The sequence below is a fragment of the Orbicella franksi genome, chromosome 1 (assembly GCF_964199315.1).
Source record: "Orbicella franksi chromosome 1, jaOrbFran1.1, whole genome shotgun sequence".
NCBI lineage: Eukaryota > Metazoa > Cnidaria > Anthozoa > Scleractinia > Merulinidae > Orbicella > Orbicella franksi.
Genome location: NC_138145.1, coordinates 43748494 through 43770748, shown reverse-complemented (window position 1 = coordinate 43770748; position 22255 = coordinate 43748494). Strand labels below are relative to the sequence as shown.

At 39.8% G+C, this 22255-nt stretch overlaps 2 protein-coding genes and 1 pseudogene across 3 annotated transcripts; 1 reads left to right on the top strand and 2 right to left on the bottom strand.

Annotated features, from left to right (window-relative positions):
• Nucleotides 1-142: 142 nt before the first annotated feature.
• Nucleotides 143-4193, bottom strand: LOC145463164 (synaptotagmin-7-like). The gene is made up of 2 exons (XM_081446889.1): nucleotides 3385-4193; nucleotides 143-3277 (listed from the first exon to the last, which is right to left on the bottom strand). Exons 1-2 carry the CDS (start codon nucleotides 3388-3390, stop codon nucleotides 2360-2362), a joined length of 924 nt encoding a protein of 307 aa, XP_081303015.1. The 5' UTR covers nucleotides 3391-4193; the 3' UTR covers nucleotides 143-2359.
• Nucleotides 4194-4372: 179 nt separating this feature from the next.
• LOC145484746 (uncharacterized) lies at nucleotides 4373-8096 on the bottom strand (annotated as a pseudogene).
• A 1962-nt stretch (nucleotides 8097-10058) lies between these two features.
• LOC145463115 (synaptotagmin-1-like) lies at nucleotides 10059-16750 on the top strand. 2 transcript variants are annotated; one of them, XM_081446839.1, is made up of 4 exons: nucleotides 10059-10090; nucleotides 12148-13319; nucleotides 13935-14055; nucleotides 14318-16750. In XM_081446839.1, the coding sequence occupies exons 1-4, from the start codon at nucleotides 10069-10071 to the stop codon at nucleotides 14632-14634; spliced, it is 1632 nt and encodes a 543-aa protein (XP_081302965.1). In that variant the 5' UTR covers nucleotides 10059-10068; the 3' UTR covers nucleotides 14635-16750. The 2 variants fall into 2 exon arrangements, with proteins under 2 accessions (XP_081302965.1, XP_081302956.1); XM_081446830.1 differs by lacking the exon at nucleotides 10059-10090 and adding an exon at nucleotides 11433-11711.
• Nucleotides 16751-22255: the final 5505 nt, after the last annotated feature.

Here is a 22255-nt window from a genome sequence, read left to right as displayed (position 1 = left end):
CTTAAAAAACGATTAAATTTGTCACGCTTAAAGCCACCGGAAGTGACTTTGACCGTCTGAAAACGTACCGCGTTCCAATCAGTTTGAACAAAGCCTTTAGTACATTCCTTATAAAGAAAACGAATGGGAGAAGGCTAGTGACTTTAAGTATTGAGAATGAGTTTTTAACCTCAGTTAACTTTGCCAATCTTCTATAACGAATTACGAACTCTGATTTCGTTTGTTACGGAGGGATCGCGTGACCACCCACATAACGGCGGCTTCACGGGAAAAGAATATCAACTCATATTTCATAAGTAGACGTATATTTAATATTCAATTATTCAGGCGGGAAGTAATGTCAAATTAAAAGTCGACAGCTGCGGGATAAAGCGACAGTTCAATTTTCATACCCATTGCATAACTGATTGGGGTCGTAGAATTTTGGTCCAGTTTGTTCACGAATCAATATTTTCGCCGTGAAATGAAGAGCTCTACACGTATAAATTGATAGGCTAGAAATGCTTTAAAAGTCAGAGGTCGAAATAACAGGCAATAAATTAAAAAGGTTAGTGCGAAAAAATTAGCCCGTCAATCTTCGAGCGGAAGTCATGCTTTGTCCAACAGAGGAGAAACATTTCAATGAAAGTATCCCGGATAAATTTGCACATTCTTAGAGTTTTCTGGTAAATGTAAGCTTTCCTATGCGTTTTTTTTCCGCATAACAGGATGTGAAATTCAGCTCGCACATGATTGACAAGGTCTCTACAATGTAGAGGAGGCGCGGTGGCCTCATGGTTAGTGCGCTCGTCTCCGGATCGAGCGGTCCGGGTTCGAGCCCTGGCCGGGGACATTGTGTTGTGTTCTTGGGCAAGACACTTTACTCTCACAGTGCCTCTCTCCACCCAGGTGTATAAATGGGTACCGGCGAAGTTAATGCTGGGGGTAACCCTGCGATGGACTAGCATCCCATCCAGGGGGGAGTAGAAATACTCCTAGTCGCTTCATGCTACGGAAACCGGGATAAGCTCCGGCCTGATGGGCCACTTGGCTCGCATGCAGACTTTACCTACAATGTAGCTGCTAGCGTTTGTGGCTTATTTTTTAATTTCGTGGGTAGTAAGCGACGGACTGTTGGTCTCATAGGGGCATTAGGGAAGCTGTGATAAAAATAGAAGAGAGTTGTAATACCGTTGCTACCCTAAAAAGCTTGTGATTATTAGTCTTACTAAAGACTTTTTTTATAATTTTTTTTTTTCAACTCTTTGTCTTCTGTATGTAGTGATACCAAATCAAATCATATTATATGTTGGAGGTCACTACAATCACTGCACTGATACTTCACGAAAGTTTTTGGAACAATCTTGTGGCTTATGTAAATGAAGGGTTGAAACAATCTAGCCGGTAAGGTCACACCAAAAGTGTCCTTACCGTATTCTGGTTTAAGAGTGTAGTGTAAACAAAGAGAGAAACTGGCTTTGACTTCTTTCGAGACGGGAATTTCTCAATAATTTGTGCAGAATATTATAACCCGTTCGTAAACAAATTTCGGAAGAAGTGACACAATGACACTGGGATTGAAAACGTTAGTTTTGACCACTAAAAAGCCACGATAAAAATTTCAATTCTCGAGGACTGGCACTCAGGCTCATTACAAATTATTGAATAATTTATGACGATGTTTCCATCTCTGCCCACGTCTTTTCGTTACCGCAATAATTATTGTATCTGGAAGATTAAAAACGGGATTATAATTCCATAAAATCAAACAAGACAACTCGTTGCAATTACTTTTGTTTTATTTGACTTTTATTTGCTGTCAGCTAATTAACAAAACCCAAATTGTGAGCCACAATATATAATAATATATGCAAGTTAGAAAGATACAAATATTTCTTTGCAAAGGATTGTACCCGTGTATTGTGGAAAACAAAGTTTTCAAGAAATGTTAAGGCAAAATTCTCACTTTTTAACAGCAGATAGTTGGATGATGAAATGCGTGACAAAACTACAACATAGAAGTTTCGCTTGACTAAACCAGGTGAAGATCTAAATAATATTTACACAGCAAATTCTTATTCAGATATTATAAAAACCCCTTGAAAGAATGTAACACATGAAATAAAGAGAAACTTTGTCCAAATTGTAACTGTTACATTGCTAACATTAAATTTTTAAGTCTTGTTTCGTAAATAAATACAACGTTGAGATTATTTCAACGACTTTGATTTGCCTCGCACGCATTTTAAATTGCTAATGAGCTATGAAATTTAAAGGAATTTTTTCCTGTTTGCCTTATGTGTGTTTATTTAGCATATTGGCCTTGTTCTGAAAACTCCACTCTGTTGCGGAATTAGGACAGAATTGTTATTAAACATTTTTAGAAGGAAAGTGGGTTCACCCTTTTGATAATTTTCTCCAGCCTGTTCGCTCTTAGTTCAGATAACGGCATGAAAACTTCTCCAATCACATAAACATTGTCTTGTACATGATCAAAATCCAACACCACAAAGTGTACGGTACATTCTCGCAGCTTATTGTGAACAAAACCAGGCACAATAAAGGTTTCGTTGAAAGCGGGGCTTGTTGTTCGAGAAATTTTCCTCGTCCACTGCCAGGACAACATCTCGGGCAAGATGCGCATTTTCACACTGCAGTTTGGCGGGCGGAGGAAACTCTCGTCTGGTGTAGAAATCCCAACAACTTGAATTACAGTGATGTGTAGTTCACGACTTGCCGTGTCGTAAAAACACGAGAACTCAAGCCGGCATTCCTCCTCGTCGGTCGAACTTTTCTTTCTAAAGAATTCCTCTGGGTTTGGGTGAACTAATCCATCTGATTTTAAGGTAGTAGGCAAACTCATTCGCTTTGTTAGCTTGGGTTTGTGGCCACCGGTCATGGCCTCGCTCTCAAGACTTTGCGGCCTTTCGCTACCGTCTTGGACATCCTCGCCGTCTTCGTCGATTGTGGTAATAGCGCCAGTTTGATACGGCCTGGTTATTCGAATTCTCTGTTGTTCACCATCATCTAGCTCGGTAATTTCCGGGTATGATTCCGCCGAGGACTTGGCCAACGTGTACACATTTGGCTGTACTTGAACTGGTCGTGTTTGCGCGACGAGAAAAGCACCTTCAGGACTACTCGCCGAGTAATAATCAATTTTCGCGCGCACATCGCGCGACTGTGGATTGTATGTCTTGGATCGTCTGGCGTAAACGAAATATCCAACACACACCACTATTGCGCCGGCCAGAAAACCAAGCACTGAGCCAAGAATCACGCCAAGAACACTCGAGTCCTGAAAACACAATGACGAATAGTGATTAGTTTAAAACTTTGAACAAGGGTAACCCAAGACTTTAAAAAACGCGAAAGTTTAAAAAGCCATTGTTTTAGAGTGCCTACCGTCATTTGAACTTTCTAAGTCATGTTTCGTTTTTCGCGCTGAAAAACGTTGATCTGTCGCGGAAGATTGAGCCGCCAAACGGGAACTTGAGAAATGAAGACGTGTCGACAACTCTTCTGACCTGGACTTTTCGCGGGGTCGAGGATTTTGATATGCTGAAGGAGTTTTGAATTTAAATAAAGCTAATTATAAAGCCTTTTGTGTCTGTCTGTCATTCACATCGTACATTCATCCGTGCGTAAAGCTCTGCTTGTTTGCTTCAACAGTGACAGTACAGTGGTTGTTATGCAAAACAAGCCCACTCGATTCGTGACACTTTGCGTCACAGAGCAATAGATATTTCATCCCGGAATAAATCGTATTTCTCTTTACGTAAATTAAACTATCATTCAATCAATGTCAAATTATGTTTTGGTCCCAATCTGTCTTTTCAACACCCTTTCCTTCTGTATTCTCATCATAAAATTTTGATCGAGTTTTAAAAGGTCGATGTCGTGTAAATAAAACTTCACTCCCGCTCATTTTAAAGTTGGTTTGTAATCCTTGAGTTTGCTTTTTCATCGAGTTTCGACGTCTTGCAGTGAATTGCTTTGTTAATTTATTTTCGGGTTTAGAAAACATTCCAAGAGAAATAGCAATTATCGTCGCAAAGCACCTGCCGGTAAAGTGCCTCTTTTAAAGTAAGAAACAGATAATAGGCGGTTATGTCATTGTTGTTGTCGTGGGAATGATGTATTCTTCTAAGCAACAAAGAAATTCAGGCCAAAAGTAAATGAGCGAACATTTCTCGTGGCTCAATTGATCAAACGAAGACACCTTTCTCGCAGTTCATTTAAAACAACAAACGCATCGCTCAATCTTATTTTTTCCGCGATGGCGTAAAGAGAAGCTCGGTAAAAGCATACAGAAGGCAGTGTTCGTTATTTACTTTCAAAATTTCTGATTTGTAGTAAATAAATTCAAGTTTCAATTTAGCAAACTCAATTAGTCCTGTCTTAATTAATTCCTTATTGAAAGGTATACAACTTTTTGCTGATGTGGTGTGAAAATTCTGTAAGTGCACAATACAAAGAACGTCTACACTAATTCCATTTGACGCAAACTGAAGATATTAAATGAATTCTTTTAAAAGGCACACTAAGTACGTAATATTGTTTGTCATATCAAGTTTTATTACTTTGCTATAAAGGTGAAAATCATGCTTAATTTAACGTACAGCTCGAACGGTTTACTGTTTTTGAAGCCCTATTAGAGTTTTTTCGGGATACGGGTTAATAGGTAAAAAATTAACAGGATACAGGATATTTGGGGGAAATTATTAACGGGAGATCTAGACCAGATAAAACAGGATATCGAGTAACGAATCCTTAGTTTTTGCTACTTGAACTCATGGTACGGGATATTTAAGTCAAAAATTAACCGAATGTGGGATACTCAGACCACCCCACCCCCACCCCCTAATGGAGCCTCTTTTTCAAAGTTACTCATTCATTATTCAAGTTCAGTAATCCCATCATTCCTTGCGCAATAAGGTACATGAAGCGCGCAAGTCCTTTTAAACTTGTCACGCGACTTGAGCTCGTCAAGAGGCACGTCAAGTTGACCAATGACTTTTTCATCTTCTCCGACACAAACAACGACAAATCGAAGGATAGCTCCCTCCAAGTCAACTGGCTTCACCCCTGATATAATAAAATGATCTTTAAACTCCAGCTTCTCTGAAACATTCAGAGCTCTTGTTCGTCTCCATGTTGTGAATTTAGGAGATAAACAAACTTTTATATAAACCGTACTGTCTGTCGTAACTGTTTCAGTTGTCACACCTTCGAGACCTAGAACAGTGACGTAAAGCAAAGGCGTCCCAGAATCAGCTCCCTTATACAAAACTGAAAATTTAAGACTCCCGACTGAAGTTTCCTTGCCATTCGTAACGTTTTCTTCGTCAATACGATGAATAACATTGTGCTTGGAAGTTTCAGTGTCTTTTCGTTGTTGTTTTCCATTTCGCCGAAGTGCATTTAACAGTGTACACATCATTGTTGTGTCTTTACCCACTTTAAGAATGCGCTCGTCAAACGGTTTGAAGTGTTGCTTTTGTTCATCGCTAAAATCCATCTTTTCTGCACGAGCAATTGTTCCAATTTTACAACCTTTGTCGCGACTAATGAACAAGTTGTTTTTTGGTTCAACAAGGTTTTCCTTGTCTTCAGTTTTCCACGTGGTCGTATGATAGTTCTGTTTCTCTGTGGGGCTCACAGGTGCTTTGGCTGTGTTTTTGGAGCCACGCTTTCGATCAGGGGCTCTGCCGCTTTCAACAGATGTCTCTACACTTATAGCCCTTTTTCTCTCCATCAAAGAGTTATCAGTGCTCAAACCTTCGACGTCAGATTCCACTGCAAAACTTAACGTTACACTCGATGTGCCCGCAATACTTTCATCCAGCGATGCGAAACCACTGGCGCCCCTAATTTCGCCCAAAGATGATTGGATACTGTTCATTTCATGACTGTAGTTAGCATGCAACTGTTTCAGAGGCTGTTCTGCAAAACTGCTAGCACCTCTAGTGTTTAGATCATTGATCTCTTGAGTTTTTGATGAGCGTGAATTTCCAAAGGAGCTCGCTCCACGCTGTTCATTTTCACTGCACTCCGTTGTCATAGAGACGCTTTCTTCTTGTGCGCAATCGCCAATTCCTTGATTATTCAATGTGTTGTAAGTGAGTGAAACTTGCGATTCACCAAACACGCTGGCTCCTCTCAATTCTTTTAATTCGGAATGTGTATCTTGCTTTTGAGTAAGCACTTGACTTCTCCCACTCTCAATCCTAGATTCTGGTATCGATGACTCAGCATTTCCCATTTTGTGGCAATGAACCGTGCATGTAGGGCCATGAATACACATTCCACTTGACGCGCGAAGAAGATTCAAAGTACTCTGTCTTCCGCCTTTTGTGATACGTTCTGTTCTTGTTGAATTAAGCTGATGGCTGCCTTTCGCAACTTCAGTACTCTCATCAGTTTCAGTGTCATCTTCAATTACATTCACTGGCGCACTACACTGGTCAGAGGTTATCTCATTCTGACCATGCACGCTGCATTGGCCTCCACAAAGGCATAGCGAGCTTGGTGCTCTCACAGTGTCCAAGCAGCTTGCGCGACCGCCGAGGTGGACTGGATTCTGCGCTGGAACCAAATCATTGTCTGCAACAAGCTGCAACTTTTTCAACAGCTGTAAACTTTCTTGAAGTGGTGCTCGCATTTTCCTTCGACTAGGCACAAACTCTTTCTTTTGTGTGGTCAAGTAATCTCTGCGACGCTTGTCTGTTTTCGCATCTGGGAATTCTAACGTTTCACCGTAAACTACCTCGCCTGTTTTGCGGGACTTCTCCACATCGTGAAGCCACTTCTCCAAATCCATTCGCCGTAACGGACTTTGATCCATCTCTCGCATGTTGTCTGCAGTCAGCGGACCTGATATTTCTGCTGATGGAGTAGCGAGCCTTAACATATTACCACACGCTTTGCTAACGTCACTTTCGTTCTCCAAGGTCAAATTACCGTTTACATTTAGTGCAATATCACCCCAAGTGAGTCGCTCATCGCTAGTTCGAGCATCCTTCCGTTTGGTGTCCATTCTCCCACCCTCTGTTCTATGCATGGGACAGCTACAACCCCTTAAACACATGGAGCTAGGCGCTCTCTCCATCTCCAGCACACTTAATCGCCCCCCACCGTACACCCCACGGTCATAAGCATGTACAGACAGGCGAGTGCCGTCATTTAAAGGAGCTCCGCCTCGTAACCCAGGAAACTCTGCTTCAGCAAGGTCGAGAGAATCGTTGTTACTAGCAGGAAATTCTTCTAAACTATCAATTTCGTAGCTGTCTGGTGAGTTTGTACCAATGCCACTAGATGTAGCGCTATTTCGTTGCGTAAAATCATCTTCAACGACAATATCCTTGTTTTGAAGCGTAATAGTAAGCGAGCTTTTCTTGTTTACATCATCTTCATGTTCCGCCTCACTGTCCTTATCTTTATACGACGGATTGTCGTAATCCGAAGTGTATTCTCTTGCCGTCAAATGGATCGGACTTACTCCCCTCTCTGTCACTTCTGGTCGAATAAGATTTACTGCGCATGTTTGCCTGCGTAATCCAGCCATATTGCCAGCTAATCCACTGAGCGGTTGGTACTGCGGTAAATCTTGATATTCTTTCATCACAGCATCAACAACGTCATTATTTTCTTGTTGTAGAACAGACGACGGCTCTTTCGCAATCTTGTCTGGTATGTTATGAAAACGTATTGTCCTTCGTCCATACTGCTGTTCAAATTTTCGTTTGAACCTGTGGTCGGACATTGCTTTAGATTTACTGAAGGATGTTCCGCTTGAAAACAATAACCCACCAAACATGAGCATAAGCACAGCGCCAATGGCGGGAAAAAGAAACGCTGTGACGTCAGTCGAGTTTTCCTGTGCTATGACGTCAGCTTCGTCAGGGGACTGGTCCGAGAGATCTGTAAAAAAAAAAGTTCGGTGAAATACTTTATTAGAGGAAACATTCAATTTTAAAATAAATCACTCCAATAATCGCATTCCATTTTGTCTTTGTTTTGCCTATATTTAGATGATATTATTAAGTATAGAATAACGTTTTTAATATCATGTTACAAACCACAGCTGATTGAATACAACATAACGTGATTGTACGGAAGCAAAATGGACCGAGTTTGGAAATACAGGTTTCCTCAAGTCTTATATTTTAACTTTATATTTAAAAGCATTAGAATGGTTCTGTAATAATATTTAAACTCTATGTTTCACAGAGCAGCAGCAATCATGTAACAATTACATATTAGAGGGTTCAAAATAAATATTAGTTCCCGGGTATATTTACCCTGAGCTTAAAATCAATTCATTTCAGGCTATATAATGTTTTAAATATTTTTGATCAGCAATTAGCAATTATCTAAAAGTGTTTTCCTGATCATATTGAAATTTGCTAATTAGATGATAGTTTAAAATAAAAGCCATCTGATTGTTATACCCGAAACATAACTCGGCTGGTTGCCACCTGTCACTCCACCTGCCGTATCAGAACGGCACAAAAATTGTCAGGACGAAATCTTTTATTTCGTAAATCAAGTAATTGCAAATTGTTTGAGCTACAGCATGAAAGAGGTGAATAAAAATGGTCAAAAGTCATATATAACCGAATGCTTATAGTTGTAAATAAAGCCTAAGAAATCTAAGGTAAACCAATTCAGTTCTGTACGTAATGCCGCCCTTTTGGGAAACACCATCCCATGCAGGGCGTAGCTGCAAAAGCTCAAATGTACAAAGAAAATAATAGTATTTCTGTTGTTCTGTTTCTAACATGCTTTTCACATTAAACATCTGCAAGCAAATCTGTCGCTTAGCACCATATCTCCAAATTGTTTAGTCTCAGAAAATAGTTACTCGAAAGGTAAACATATGTATTGCTGTAACCGTACAACTCTCGTACCCTGAAGAAAATGTGAAATTTTCCATTGCAGGTTATTCTGTTTTGTAGCAGAAAGCTTGCAGAACCTTTCATGCAAAGCTAAGTTAGAAATGATTAAACTTACATAAAGGAACTTAACTGTCCAACCAAGGTGGAACAAAAGTTCAAGCAGCATTTGCACAGACAAATTCTTTCAGTATGGGATGCAAATTTTACAATGAATATAACGTTGTTCTAGGTCGAACTATGTACCCCTATAGCTTTCATAACATTTTACGAAGTAAAAGATTTAAGCAATACTTACTCAAAGCGTATTGTTTAGTTCCATTTGACAGTATTTCCATAATCCAAAGGGAACACCCCGTTAAAATTTCCGCCGTCCTCCTCCAGCATCTTCCACTTGAACTTCACCCCAGCAGTCACGTGTCGCGCGTGGCGTGAGAAAGGCACTTCAGAGTAGTTATGGCAACAGTGACGTCATAAACTTTGCTTTCATTTCCATCGTTTCCGCGCCAAAGGAGCACCAAAAAGTATCTTGCTCACTCAGTCTTCTCTGGTACAGAGACGCTTGTCCCCGATTTTGCTAGTGTCTCTTCCGAAGATAATTGAAATTCTAGAGACAGAAATCGTGTGATCTTTCATCACAAGCAAGTGTAAATGAAATAAATAGATCCACCTGTCTCTGTTTAATTGTTTAAGTGGTGATTTGAAGTTTGCTTTTTTTTCGGTAGCACGCTTCATGCGTTTTTAAATATGAGAGCCAAAGAAGATCATGTTTAACACCGCGAGGAAATTGGACCCTAGGCGCAGAGTTTTCCGTACGGTTTATGATAGTGACTAACTTGGACTGTATATTAAGTCTAAAGGCATTTGTATGTGTCTCAGTGCGGTTGCTCTCAACTCTCTCAACGTGTAATATGTAAAGCCTGTGTTATTAAAGCTTTTTAGGTTAGTTCATGTAGCACCGGTTTCTATTCGCTTTGTAAATCTTGGAAACACCCTCCACATCGTATTGGCGCATTTCAGTGCACTTTTATAACATATTTGTAACATGCTACGTTCCTGCGCTTGAGATGAAAGCGACAGGACCCGCAGATCACTGCCGGTGGCCATGATGACGTCACTTCTTGTGGAAGAGGATCGATTCCTTTGTTTGGACGCCATGATGAAATGGCGGCAATCTCTAGATTCCCCAAGCATGACGCTACCTACTTTTAAGGGTAAGAAACGCTTGATTTAGCAAGCTAAAGCTAATTCTAGAACGCTTGATTTAGTTAGCGATAATTGTTTTGCAGAGAGTTTTGCAGAACCATTGCAGCGGCGACTAATTTAGTTCTAAACAAAGAAATATGGCGTTAAACCAGCAATGAATTATAATTTTAATTCTTTACTTTCCTCTCTTGATACGCTGAAAACCAGCTTTCAGGAGATGGTTTGTGATAGTTCTGAAGTCATAAACAGATATTTACTTGAGACTTTGAGTAACAATTCAAATAGACACTAAAGTAATGTATTACTGATCTCTAATCGTTTTGTTGCTTGGCCTTTGTTCGTTTTGTGCGGGAATTATTAATTATACTATATGAAGTGCTGCAGTTAAGTTTATAGAGGAAAGTTTCCTTAATTTATGAAGCCGACGCCAATCTTTGACTCTCAACAAACAGTTATTGAAAATACTCTAAGACCTTTTTTTCATACAAGCGTTGTCATAGTTTTGATGGTTGAAGTACGGAATGAATGCTTTCCAAATGAATTTGAGCCCAAATGCGGCATAGTTCAAAGATGAAATATTAAGCGGAGAAAATAATTTTGTCTGACTGAGCTCTCGAAATCAGCTGTAGCAGTCTCGATTTGAAGCAGTGTAGCAAGTCTGTCTGCCACTGCCAAAACATTTCACTACATACTGACCAATCATAGTGAGTTACTCGATTTTGGCGCCAAAGTGGATTTTATGAAGTTAGCGAATGGTAGATGGCGCTAATAGAAATAACGCTTTAGTGGCGGAAAGAGTTAAGAATAATATTTTGTTATCGAAAGAACGGTTAAAAATACACGTTGAGGAAATATGACTTACGAAGCCATCCTGGCACACACTTAATTTCTATCATTCTTTCCAATACTAGTCGGAGGACATGGGAGGAGAGTGTTTTTAAAGGTCTTCCCAGAAGGTGAAATTAAAAGTTGAGACAGAAATTTGTGTTAGTTCGGGCTGTTTTTTTTCCTTTATATCTGACAGCTTCCGAAGCTAATGTATGTTGTTAACTTGGCAACAGCAATTGAACTCTCCTGCATGCATGCTCAGAGCATTAATTTTAACAATTTACTTTCGAATATATTTTCCAATGAAAAGGGTAGAAAATTTCATTTGACATGTATCTCCTGGTCTGATGTGAACATACTTATACAGTTTCACAAGTGTTTGTATTGGCTATCGTGTTATTGTAGCAATGAGTGACCGCATTCCACCTGTGCAAACTGTAAAACAATTGCCTCGGCCGAAAAAACTAACAAAAATAGACACGTTGATCTTTTCATATGCAAATGTAAATGATTATTCACAATGCGACAACGTAAATTGTGTAAAATTGTGAAGCATCCCGCTGAAAATTGGTCTTATGAAAATGCGAGTGAGATTCGATCATGAATTGATAAGAGAGAAGTGAATTTATACGCAAAGGCTAAAATTATATGCGATATAGTGGCAATGTGCGAGGCTAAACTGCGTGTTGATCTCGACTGGTCTTGTGTGTACTCCAGAAAATATCATGGCACCTCTTCTGTCGAGCTCACAGCGATATTATAAATCGGCCAGAGCAGAAAACAATAACAGAAAAACACGCGGTAAGATATTTCATTACTGAATTAAGTTAACCGTTTCAATGTCATCTTTTCATCCGTCATTTTAGGTCCTTTGAATTTTCTCGCAGTCGCTTTGATTTTTTTTTTACGAGCCCTCTTCAAATAATTGGTCCGGGAATTGCAAATTCGGTTGCGTCGGTTGGTAAATGTGGGTATAAACTATATTTTGATTTATAATCTCAGTAGGAATAAAATAGCCATTTTATTGTGCGATTATATCGCTTATTTTCGTGTTGAACTGACCGATCACGATATATATAGCAGCTTGCAAAAACTGTAAAAACTTCAAAAACCTCTTTACACTTTGTAAATATGAAATATAATATAGGTTACCGACATTTAAATATTGTTGAGGGAATCCCAATATTTATTGTATATTTAACGCACAAACTTTTCTGCTCTCTCTTTTTTTTTTTAGATTTTGATCCTCGCAGTAAGCCACAATCAGGTAATTTTATGACGCGTTTTGCCTCTAACAACACGGGTTTGTTATGTCTCTTTGGCATCCTGGTTTTGCCAATTCTCATTGGCCTCGCTCTCGGCTACCTGTTTATAATTCTGGGAGTCAGCGCGTACAAGAATTTAACGGGTAAACGTTCACGAGAAAAGGCGGTGAAGGAAGCATCGGAAAAGATTCAAGTTGTTATGGGAGACAAAGTCGTGGATTCGTCCTTCCCTAAAACCGTTTCTTTGAACGTTCAAGAGACGAAGAATCGTAGTTATGGTTGTCCTCCTCCGACAAAATACTACTATCATCGTTTATGTAGCTATTCTAACGATGTTGTGAATGGTAATGCAAAAACCTACATTGACGAAAGCTCCCTATCCGGGGAAGAGACAGATAGCAGGTCACGTGAGAAATCTCCAGTGAGTGCCCCGGATGTTGAAGACTCTAACTCTAGTACGCATGCGTCACTTGAGGATAATTTGGATAAGACTGAAGAGGAGGTCGACAGAGAAGAGAAAAGTTTTACACAAGACAAGGATTCTGGCGTTTCTGGGGATGAAAACAGCCCTGCGAAAAGAAAGAAAGCAAATTCTGGCGCTAATATTCCAGCGACGCCTGAAAAGAAGAGATTAGATTTACCAGAAAGCAATTCAAGGGAGATAAACTTAAATGAAGTTGGCTTCATAGGTGAAGACAGAACACCTTCGCCTGACAATACAGATGGTAAACTTGGAAAGATTCGTTTCGCGCTTCACTACAATGTCGCTAAGACAGAACTGCAAGTGAACATCATAAAAGCGGTCGATCTTCCCATAGCTGACAATAAGGAAGGTATCAACCCTTTGGTGAAGATATCCCTGCTCCCGCAGCAATACTGTTGGCAACGCACCAAGATCATCGAAGGAACACCAGACCCTATTTTTAACGAGACATTTGTCATCTCAGGTTTCTCAAAAGACAGAATCAAAGAATACGAGCTTAAGTTCAGGGTGGTGAATTTTCACGACAAATTGAAAGACCGTTATGGTGATGACGTCATAGGAGAGATCCTTTTCCCCTTGTCAGAGTTGAAGTTGATGGAAAACAGAGCCTCGTTCTCAATCACCAAATGGCTGTATCTTGCACCTCCGCATCCCTACGGGGTAAGTTGACTAGATCACACTGCAGCAAGGGTCTGAGAATGCAAGGCTCAAAATGTTGAGAAAGGACGGTCGAGGGAAGGGCAGAGGCTTACCTCTCAATGCTTCTCTATCCTTTTGGGTATGCGAACTATTAGGAAGAAACTGTCTTGTGGCCATTTCAGTTACGCTTTGTTTATCAAATTATTGTCAAAACTTATCTTCGTCCGTTTCAATTTAAGTTTTGTTCAATAAGGGGATGATTTATCGGTGACATTCACACTAAGACTGCCAGCCGAAGAAATTCGGCCGTGCAAAAACTGGGGACGAGTCGGTTTCCTTGTGTTCCGTCTTGTTTTACCGTAGTCAGCTTTTTCTGTTAATTGCCTGTTGCCTCTCGTTCGTAGATCTTTACAGAAAAACAGAGATTGCGCTTAAAGTAAGTTAAAACCACTTTGTAAAATACGAAAATTATTGAATTTCGCGCCTGCGACCTTTGACAAACCCGGTAAATTGTCCTTCAGATTCTTTACGTGTTTTTTTTTTTTTTTTTTTTTCTCAAAATTTTTCGTCGGAAATCATTTCTTAGATTTGATATTAATCTCACAAACCCACATCTTTATTCTCTTAAATTTCAAGATGGAGGCAGACGACCTTGGAGAGCTTTGTGTTTCTTTATGCTTTCGACCAATCAGCGGCCGACTCATTGTAACAGTCACGAAGATTCGCGGCTTACCAAAGGCAACGGCTGACCGCACAGGTAAGTTACTGCGGGCACCTACGAAGGCATTGATTTCAAAAAGCAAAAACAGAATAAAAATAAAAGTAAAACTACATGTAGAATAAGATAACTTATAACTCCCCAATCAATAAATGGTGAAAAATACAAGTCACATAACGATCGATAACGAATTGCAGACTTTCTCCATTTTACAATCCAGTGCCAATGTTCATAGGAAAAGTTGGTATGGTTGTGCAATAAGTGAGAGCCAACTTAACTTTGAATGCTTTTCCTTCTGCAGACCCTTACGTTAAGCTCGCCCTGTACTGTGATGGCGTCCGCTTATCCAAAGCCAACACACGTGTCAAAAGACGCAGCCTCAATCCGGTGTTCAATGAAAAGTTCAACTTCAATGTGTCCGCTGACCAGATATCTCTTACTACCGTAGTGCTCAAGATTGTCAATCATTCCGAGATCAACGTTGGCGGTGGGGGATTGGGAACGGTTATTCTTGGATTTGATTCGTTTGATTCTGGGCAGGAGCAGTGGAAGTCAATGATTGAATCACCGAGCAGACACATTGAAAAATGGCACAAACTGCACAAAGATCTGTACTGAAAATTCAGGTTTGAAAAGGGCAATTCAATTGTTCTTACGAGAATTGTCTTATAACTGATTAGTTAGGCTGTAGTTTTTTTCCTTACGAAAAAGGTGATTAACTTCGACAGGTATGCCTCTATTTCGCTCGTTTATAGCAGTTTAATTCTGTATCAACTGTCGCAAACTGATCAATACCTGCAGCCACAAGTAAGGAGATAAACTGATCACAACTTGTAACCAATGGCAAGCACAGGAAGACGTCTAACTGGTGCAAAAGTGGGAAGTATGGGCCAGGAACAAGCGTAGGCAAACGAAGAAGTGGTGGCACGTAATGGCGGGAAGACTCGCAAACTGGTGGCGTACGCTGGAAATATGGAATCCGTGTTAAGCGCGGGAAAAACGCGTTTACAAAGTAACGATTGATTATGGTTGGCTGAAGAGGAATCTTTGTTTTAAGCGGGTATATAACATACTGCAAGCACTGATTTTTCTTTCTTTCTCGTCTCTAAAACATCATTTGAAAACTGCTCTAATGATTCATAGTCTATAGAATATCTCTCAATCGACAGTACTGAGCACGAGCCGATAGAGAACTTTTAGTGTGGAATTGAAAAACCCTCTCAGAGAACTGTAATTATTGATGAGATACGGGGATTTATTGAGAACTGTTTATAACAGTGTAGGACTGGTACCAAGAAGAGGTTGCCAGCAACAAGGACTGATACCAATACAAGGCTTCCAGCTAGGCGTGGCAGCCCAGGATGTTAAAAAAAATTACCAAGCGTCATTCGTCCTTCGCGCTAACAGCAATTATAAGAGTTATTTCTTGATGTGTGATAGCTGTAGATAGGGTAAACGTTTTCAGCGCCATGTCACTTTGTCAGTTGTGCTGAAAATAGGTCACTTAATTTTGTAGAAAGAGTACAAAAGAATGGGACCAAAGATGACTTGCTGGATTATGTGTCTTTAATTCCTGAGAGTCAATTAACTGACATAGATTGTATAAATTGTGGCAAGCAACATACACTTCATTTACATTATATTTGACATTTACTGTATGAGGCACACTCCGGAATTATTTTAAATCGCAGCTTTATTTATGCGGTTAGTTCTACCGTCCACCCTAATCTAGACTACGAGTAGTCCCTCTTTCGCTTAGTCCGTCGAGCAAGACGTAAATAAACCGCGAAAAAAAGTGGCCGCGTGAAATCCTGGGGGCGGGACGCGCGCGAAAGGAGTTCGCAGGGAGTTCGCGCGGCCATTTTTTTCTCACGATTTCCTTTCACGTCACGCACGACGAACTAAGTGAAAGAGGGACTACTCGTATTCTACACTAATACGTCACGAAAACGGAGCTTTTTGAAAACGCTCTTCAAACGAGAGAAATTTGAAACCGCCAGCTTTTCGTATTCGTGTAGACGGAAAACATTTTGAAAACGGAGCTTTTCGAAAACGATAGTGTGACGATAATCATGTGATTTCCCTGTCTAAGTTTTCCTCAAACACAAATCCAAAATGACCGATAATTGCTGGTGTCCGGTGTAGTGTGGACAAAAAACGTGATGCGGGGTGAGGGGGGAAGGAAAGCAGAAAACCTAACAACATCCCTGTCAAAAAAAAATGCGGACCTAAACCTTACCCAAAGTTCTCATTACCGATAATTTAGCTGAGCCTCAAACATCGATATTATAGGAAAACGGAGACGCTAAAGCACCAATGTTTCCAGAAACAATTATCAGGCAAAGCATGTTTAATTGGGTATTTTAATCCAGACCCTTTGACCAGGAGCATGGATGTCATGTGAAAAGATCCTATTAAAAGAGGTGCGTTGCATGCTTCGCATAACTTAATCTGTTTAATAAGGGAAACTTTACCACAATGAATAAATGGATGAACGAACGAACTAATGAATGAGCTAGCACAGTCCACACTACGGCGGAGAAATTTGAAGACGTAGCTTTATTTCTACGATTAGGCGTGTCGTCAATACCAATCCGTCACGAAAACGGAGCTTTTCAAAAACGCTCTTCAAACTGACGGAATTATTCAACGTCGGCGTTTCGTTTTCGTGTGGATGGAAAACATTTTGAAAACGCAGAGTTTCGAAAATAATGGTGTCACGATAACCATGTGATTCCCCTGACCGAGTTTTTCTCAAACAGAAATCAAAATGACCGGTGATTATGGCGTTTTTAAATTTCTCCGGCGTAGTGTGGACGGAAAGCATGTGATGTGTTTTCAGAGTTAAACCTTCGTTTTCAAATTCCTCTAGCGTAGTGTGGACAGGCCTAATTTATTTAGTGCCAGATATGATTATTCACTGTAGCTGAAAGCTAATCAAGTTAAGTAAAACAGGCAATATTTACGCACATGACAGGGTGGGGATTGTTGCCTTCAAGGCTAATTTACCAAGACATTTGTTTCGGAATGAATTCTTCTTAATATTTGTATCCCTAGAAGCAGCTGCAGGGTGAATGTACTCTTGATTATTCTTCTCAAAATGTTAATTCTCCTAACCAACTGTTATACTTTCTTTATTAATGTCAGTTAGGAGAATTTGTTACAAAACAAAACAATTTGCTTTAATTAATATTCGCAAAGGCGACTTGCGACAATTTATTTAGTTTATAAAGAGAATTATATGTTGAATTGAAGTTGTTACCTGCGGAATGTAAGGTAACTGCTGGCATGGAAATTGTCGACTTTTCTCTCATTTGTTCGTGGTGAAAATTTTGTCTACTTCAATGCCTTGTTTCCGCTCTTCACCTGTTTGCGAGAGAAATATATTTTTCTTTATTACTCTCATGAGAGACTTAAAAGCCCTTTGGTGCTACGATTGCTTGAGAATGTTTTAGAGCAAGGAGCCCAGAAGTGTGAACGTTTTTTTTACATGATTAATTCACATTCTTTCATGTATTAAGACTATCCAATCAGAGGCCGAAGATAGCTTTTCTTGGTTTCTGATTGGATAGTACGAGAATGTGAATAAATTAATAGCGGTCACACTTTTAGCGTCCTTGCTGAAAAGGGCCTTTTACACTCTTCAGCGCATGGTGGTGATTTGATTTTTGGACTGATAGTCTATTTTTCAATGTTAGCTTTGTTGAGGAAAACCCTTTTCTGTCGATCTTGTGGGTGATGTGAAAGTTACTGTAACCATGGTCACAATGTTTAAGAATTTAGTGGCGCGGTGGCCCATTTGAGTTGGACTACAGGTTTGGGCCATTGTGTCGTGTTCTTGGGCAAGACACTTTACTCTCACAGTGCTCCGCCGGCTCGATCCAAGTATTTAAATGGATACCGGTAGATTTAATGCGGGGAGCGGGGAAGGTAACCCTATGATAGACTGCCACTCTATCCAGAAGGAAGGGATAGAAATGCTCCTAGTCACCTAATGATGCGGAACCGGCAATGCCCTGACGCAGATGTTTTTATTCAAGAGGTTATTTGTCTTTTGTGGGTTTTCACAAGATATGTTGTATATTTTGTTCGAAATTTGATGTCTTCAGGAAGAGGGGGATGGGTGTTATACAAAGCAACTCGTTTACATAGGGCCATGATCAAAGGCGGGACAACGAAGTTTCCAAAGATTATTGGAAAGCCGCAAGAAAGATAAACTCCAGTTAATCCCAGGCGGTGCGGGGCACTTGAACTATTTCGATTGGTTACCCAAGCTTCCAGTTTCAATCTAAGTGTATTATCGTATCGTAAATGCCAGGAAAAAAAAAACAAGATTTCCGTAAATAAATGTCCACGTGCAATTGCGCTGGAAAACGGCATCTCGTAGATAAAACGCCGCGACAGGAAACTCAAAAATGGGACAGGGAGATGATCTTTATTTTCACTTCTTTTATTAGGACTATATTCTGATTTTATTTGTTTTGATGTGGTTAAGATTTAAAATCCTTAAGATGCCGCACAAATTAAGAAATTTTCTCAGTTACTAAAGCACTTGTTCATAATTCGAGGTAATGCCCAGGACATGGAAGATCGAAACGCAGATTCTGAGAGAAATGAAAGTTTGAAACTTTTAGCCATTTTGTCATCACAGTTTTCAAAACCTAACCCTTAGAAAATTCAGTGCTTGAATCTTTCATTGTCTCTTCTCTATTCCAAAGATTGTTCTGCTGAATTGAGTAGTTCGTATTTCGCCTACCGTATGTTTATTTCTTTCCTGTTTAAAACAATCTTGTAGCTTGGTAAACAAATTGCACCCTCGAACTCTAGAAATTTTCCTCTCCCTAATTTTCGTGGCTAATTTTAGACCCTTCCCGCTGTAAACGTAGTCTAAAAGAGGAAATGCGCGGCTCAATCTTCACAAACTATTCTTTGTTTTCCGGCCTACCGATAAGGTAAAAATAGTTCCATTGACGTGAATGAAATAGTATTTACGTATTTCATGATAAAAGGTTTTGTACTGTAACACCCGCTGTCAAGTGTTCTTAATCAAAAGAAAAGATTTATAATTCAAACTTCCGTTTCGTGAAAATCTTATTGGATTTAGACGAACCGTAATGGTTTTATAAGCGTTTCACATTAACAATGATTTCCTTGCACTCATTTACTCAGTTTTAAGAGAGCAAGCATTTCTTCTTCAAAATCTCAAAATTGCAGGGTGGCATTGAAAGAAAACCTTACACAAATGCGCTCGCACGCAATAAATGGGTGTTGTAAGGTGTTTCTCAATCAACTTGTTTTGATAAGAATATGTCAATATTTTAAAAACAAGAAAGCACGCCGGACCGATCAGTGATGATCTTTCCTGATATAAACTTACACACCCTTCAAAATGAAAATGTTATCTTTCTAGAAATAGAAATAATTGATTTATTGACTGGTATATACAGACTCCCGTATGAGTAGATTGTCTTTGTACGAATCTTGTTTGCTGTTGATCCCTTTTGAAACAAAGAGAAACAATTGTAGCCGACTTTATTTTCATCTGGTAAACCACGCCAGTGTGGAAAGCGAAAATACCACCAACCGAAAACAGCTGAAAATATCTCTGGCATTTTGGGGCGATTGTTTGATAGACCCTTAACACGGGGCGGTGAAATGTACTAAAGGATAGGTTCTTATAAGATTGGGAAGATATCGACGGTATAAAACCTCTAAGATAAAAATAATCGAGGGACAAGCCCTTTATTCACTCGCGAAATACCTCAGCAGGTCGACAAGGTGAGATACCGGTGTACAATCCATGAATAAGCAATTATCTCCGGCAGATGAAGCAAAATTAGGAAGGAAGCGTATGGGAAGGAAGGTATTATAATGCAAACGAATTCATACACTGGGGTCCCAGGTCCGAGGTCTGACATTGATCGAACTAGCAAATTCAATCCTTAATGAAAACAGCTTTTGATCTGAGACACGATGATGTCTGTTCAAAATCGGTGTAAAATATTTAATTTCCAGATTTTTTCTCAAGAGTACTTTACCCCCAAGAGCGCAAATCACAATGAATTAATCGACGGATGTGGAGACATTTGTTTGTGCCCCTGAAAACTGTTACAACCAATGTACCAGATGTCGTTTTCAATTTCAAAAGTTGAAATGAAAAATAGCAAAAAACAACGGTATTTACTATAGATAAAGTGTAGTGGGAACACCACGTATAACAGTGCCAAACAGGCTGAAAATGAAAATGGAAAATATTGGGCCATTGAATAGGATGTGAAAGTTGAAGATCGTTTTTCTAAGTATGTTCTTGGTGAATCCATTTTAATCTTTGATATGGAGAAAAGACCCCATCTTGAAATTGAGTGGAAGACTTTAAGGTCATTAAGCCACTTGTATAGAGTGGAATGAAAAATGAGAACACAGAAAAATGAAAAAGAGTTTTAGATGACTAGAGTAAGGTTTTTGTTTCAAGATTCCCCATTGTTTAATTTCTCAGTAGTATGTTACAAAGTCAAAATGCCCTACCAAATCCTGTGATCAAAACAGCTTCATCTATTCTTTGCCGTTAAAAGATACTCAACCAGCGGTGAAAGACTAGTTTCTGTATCACTATCCAACGGCTCCTGCTCTGTTTAAATCCAGATTGAGAGCGGTTCAGTTACTTTATTTAAAAGAATGCTAACTGTACCTAGCACTGTACTGATAGAAAAATACTGGTTCAACGTAACTTCTTGGGTTCAGATCACTTCAGTTTTGCGAGTATATCGTTGGTTTTGGTCATTTTGTTGGAATCTACATACTCGTTTTGTAGGGACTTGTCTTTCCGCGATGTGAAGTTGTATTTTGTCCCTTTGTTGTGTTCTGTTGCTTTGTTCCGACTTCTAACGCTTTGCTAGGTTTGGCCGCTTTGTTGGGTTCTCTTTCTTTAATGAGAGTGCGTTCCTTTGGGGTGATCCGGATCCGGATCAGTGATCCAAGATCACTCGGATCATGGTACATCAAAGGAACCGCCGAATCCACTCTGGTCACGGATTCATCGGTTCCTTTGATGCACCATGATCCGAATGATCTTGGATCATTGATCCTGATCCAGATCATCCCAAAGGAACGCACCCTGAGTTCAGTCGCTTTGTTGGGTTTTCTCAGCGTTTGTTGGGTTCTGTCGATTTGTTGGGCGGTCTCGGCGCTTTACTACGTTCCTTCGGCGTTTTGTTGGGTTCTCTTTCTTTACTGGGTTCTGTCGCTTTGTTGGGTTCTGTCGATTTGTTGGGTTGTCTCGGCGCTTTACTACGTTCCTTCGGCGCTTTGTTAGGTTCTCTTTCTTTACTGAGTTCTGTCTCTTTGTCGCAATCCTCAAACCTGACCGAAGAAATGCTTCCTCGCTCCAAACTAGAAATGGTAAACGCAACCGGGGGGAGTTCAATTCTTGAATAAGCTACTTACATCGTGTCTATCGTCCGGTATGTCCGAAATCTGTGACCGAGAAAACAAGAACGTTGAAACTTGTTGTGAAACATAAAATGTCAGTGAGTTATAATGTCTGAAAGATATCCTTTCCCATTCGCTATAATCTTTGAAAAGATGAGTATCACGAACAAAGCAGACTAACAAGAAAAAGACGGAAACAACAAGGGACCAACTGGAGCTATGGTTTAAAATTAGCAAGAATAGTGGAAAAGGTTAAGCGAAAAGTCAGCATTGAAAAGGATCATAAAATTCACAATTTAATTAGTGTCTAGTCAACAGAAACCCTGACACATTTTTGTTAACAATCAATCCTGGAGAACGGAGGCACGGGTTAAAAGGCACAGATGGATTTTATCATACACAACTCCTCCCAGAAAAACTTGAGTTTTCAACACGCTTCTCTCTCATGTCTGTCGGGTAAGATATCAATACGTATTGCACAACAGTTAAATATGGCTTCTTCTGCTTCGAAAAAGTTACTTATAAATCTAAACTGCCATCTAATTGATATACACAACAGAATGCAATTTATATGTTATCACCAAGGAAAGCAAACGTGGGATCAAAACATATTCCTGCAGCTAAAGAAACATCCAACTACCATAAAGTCATCTGCCTAATGAAAGAAGTTATTTTATCTTTCATTACTTCAGATACCACAATCTGGCTGTCTTGAACGGCTGTTCTCACAGCTATACAATTTTGAGCGTTTGTGTCAAGACTTCGGGTGGTTAAAACGAGATTTAAAATGGGCACGTGACAGTGTTTCTTC

Coding starts and splice junctions, on each gene's coding strand:
- LOC145463115 (XM_081446830.1), top strand. CDS start 11,636: ATGGCACCTCTTCTGTCGAGCTCACAGCGATATTATAAATCGGCCAGA. Junction 13,320..13,934: donor CACCTCCGCATCCCTACGGG/GTAAGTTGACTA, acceptor TTAAATTTCAAG/ATGGAGGCAGACGACCTTGG. Junction 14,056..14,317: donor GGCAACGGCTGACCGCACAG/GTAAGTTACTGC, acceptor TTCCTTCTGCAG/ACCCTTACGTTAAGCTCGCC.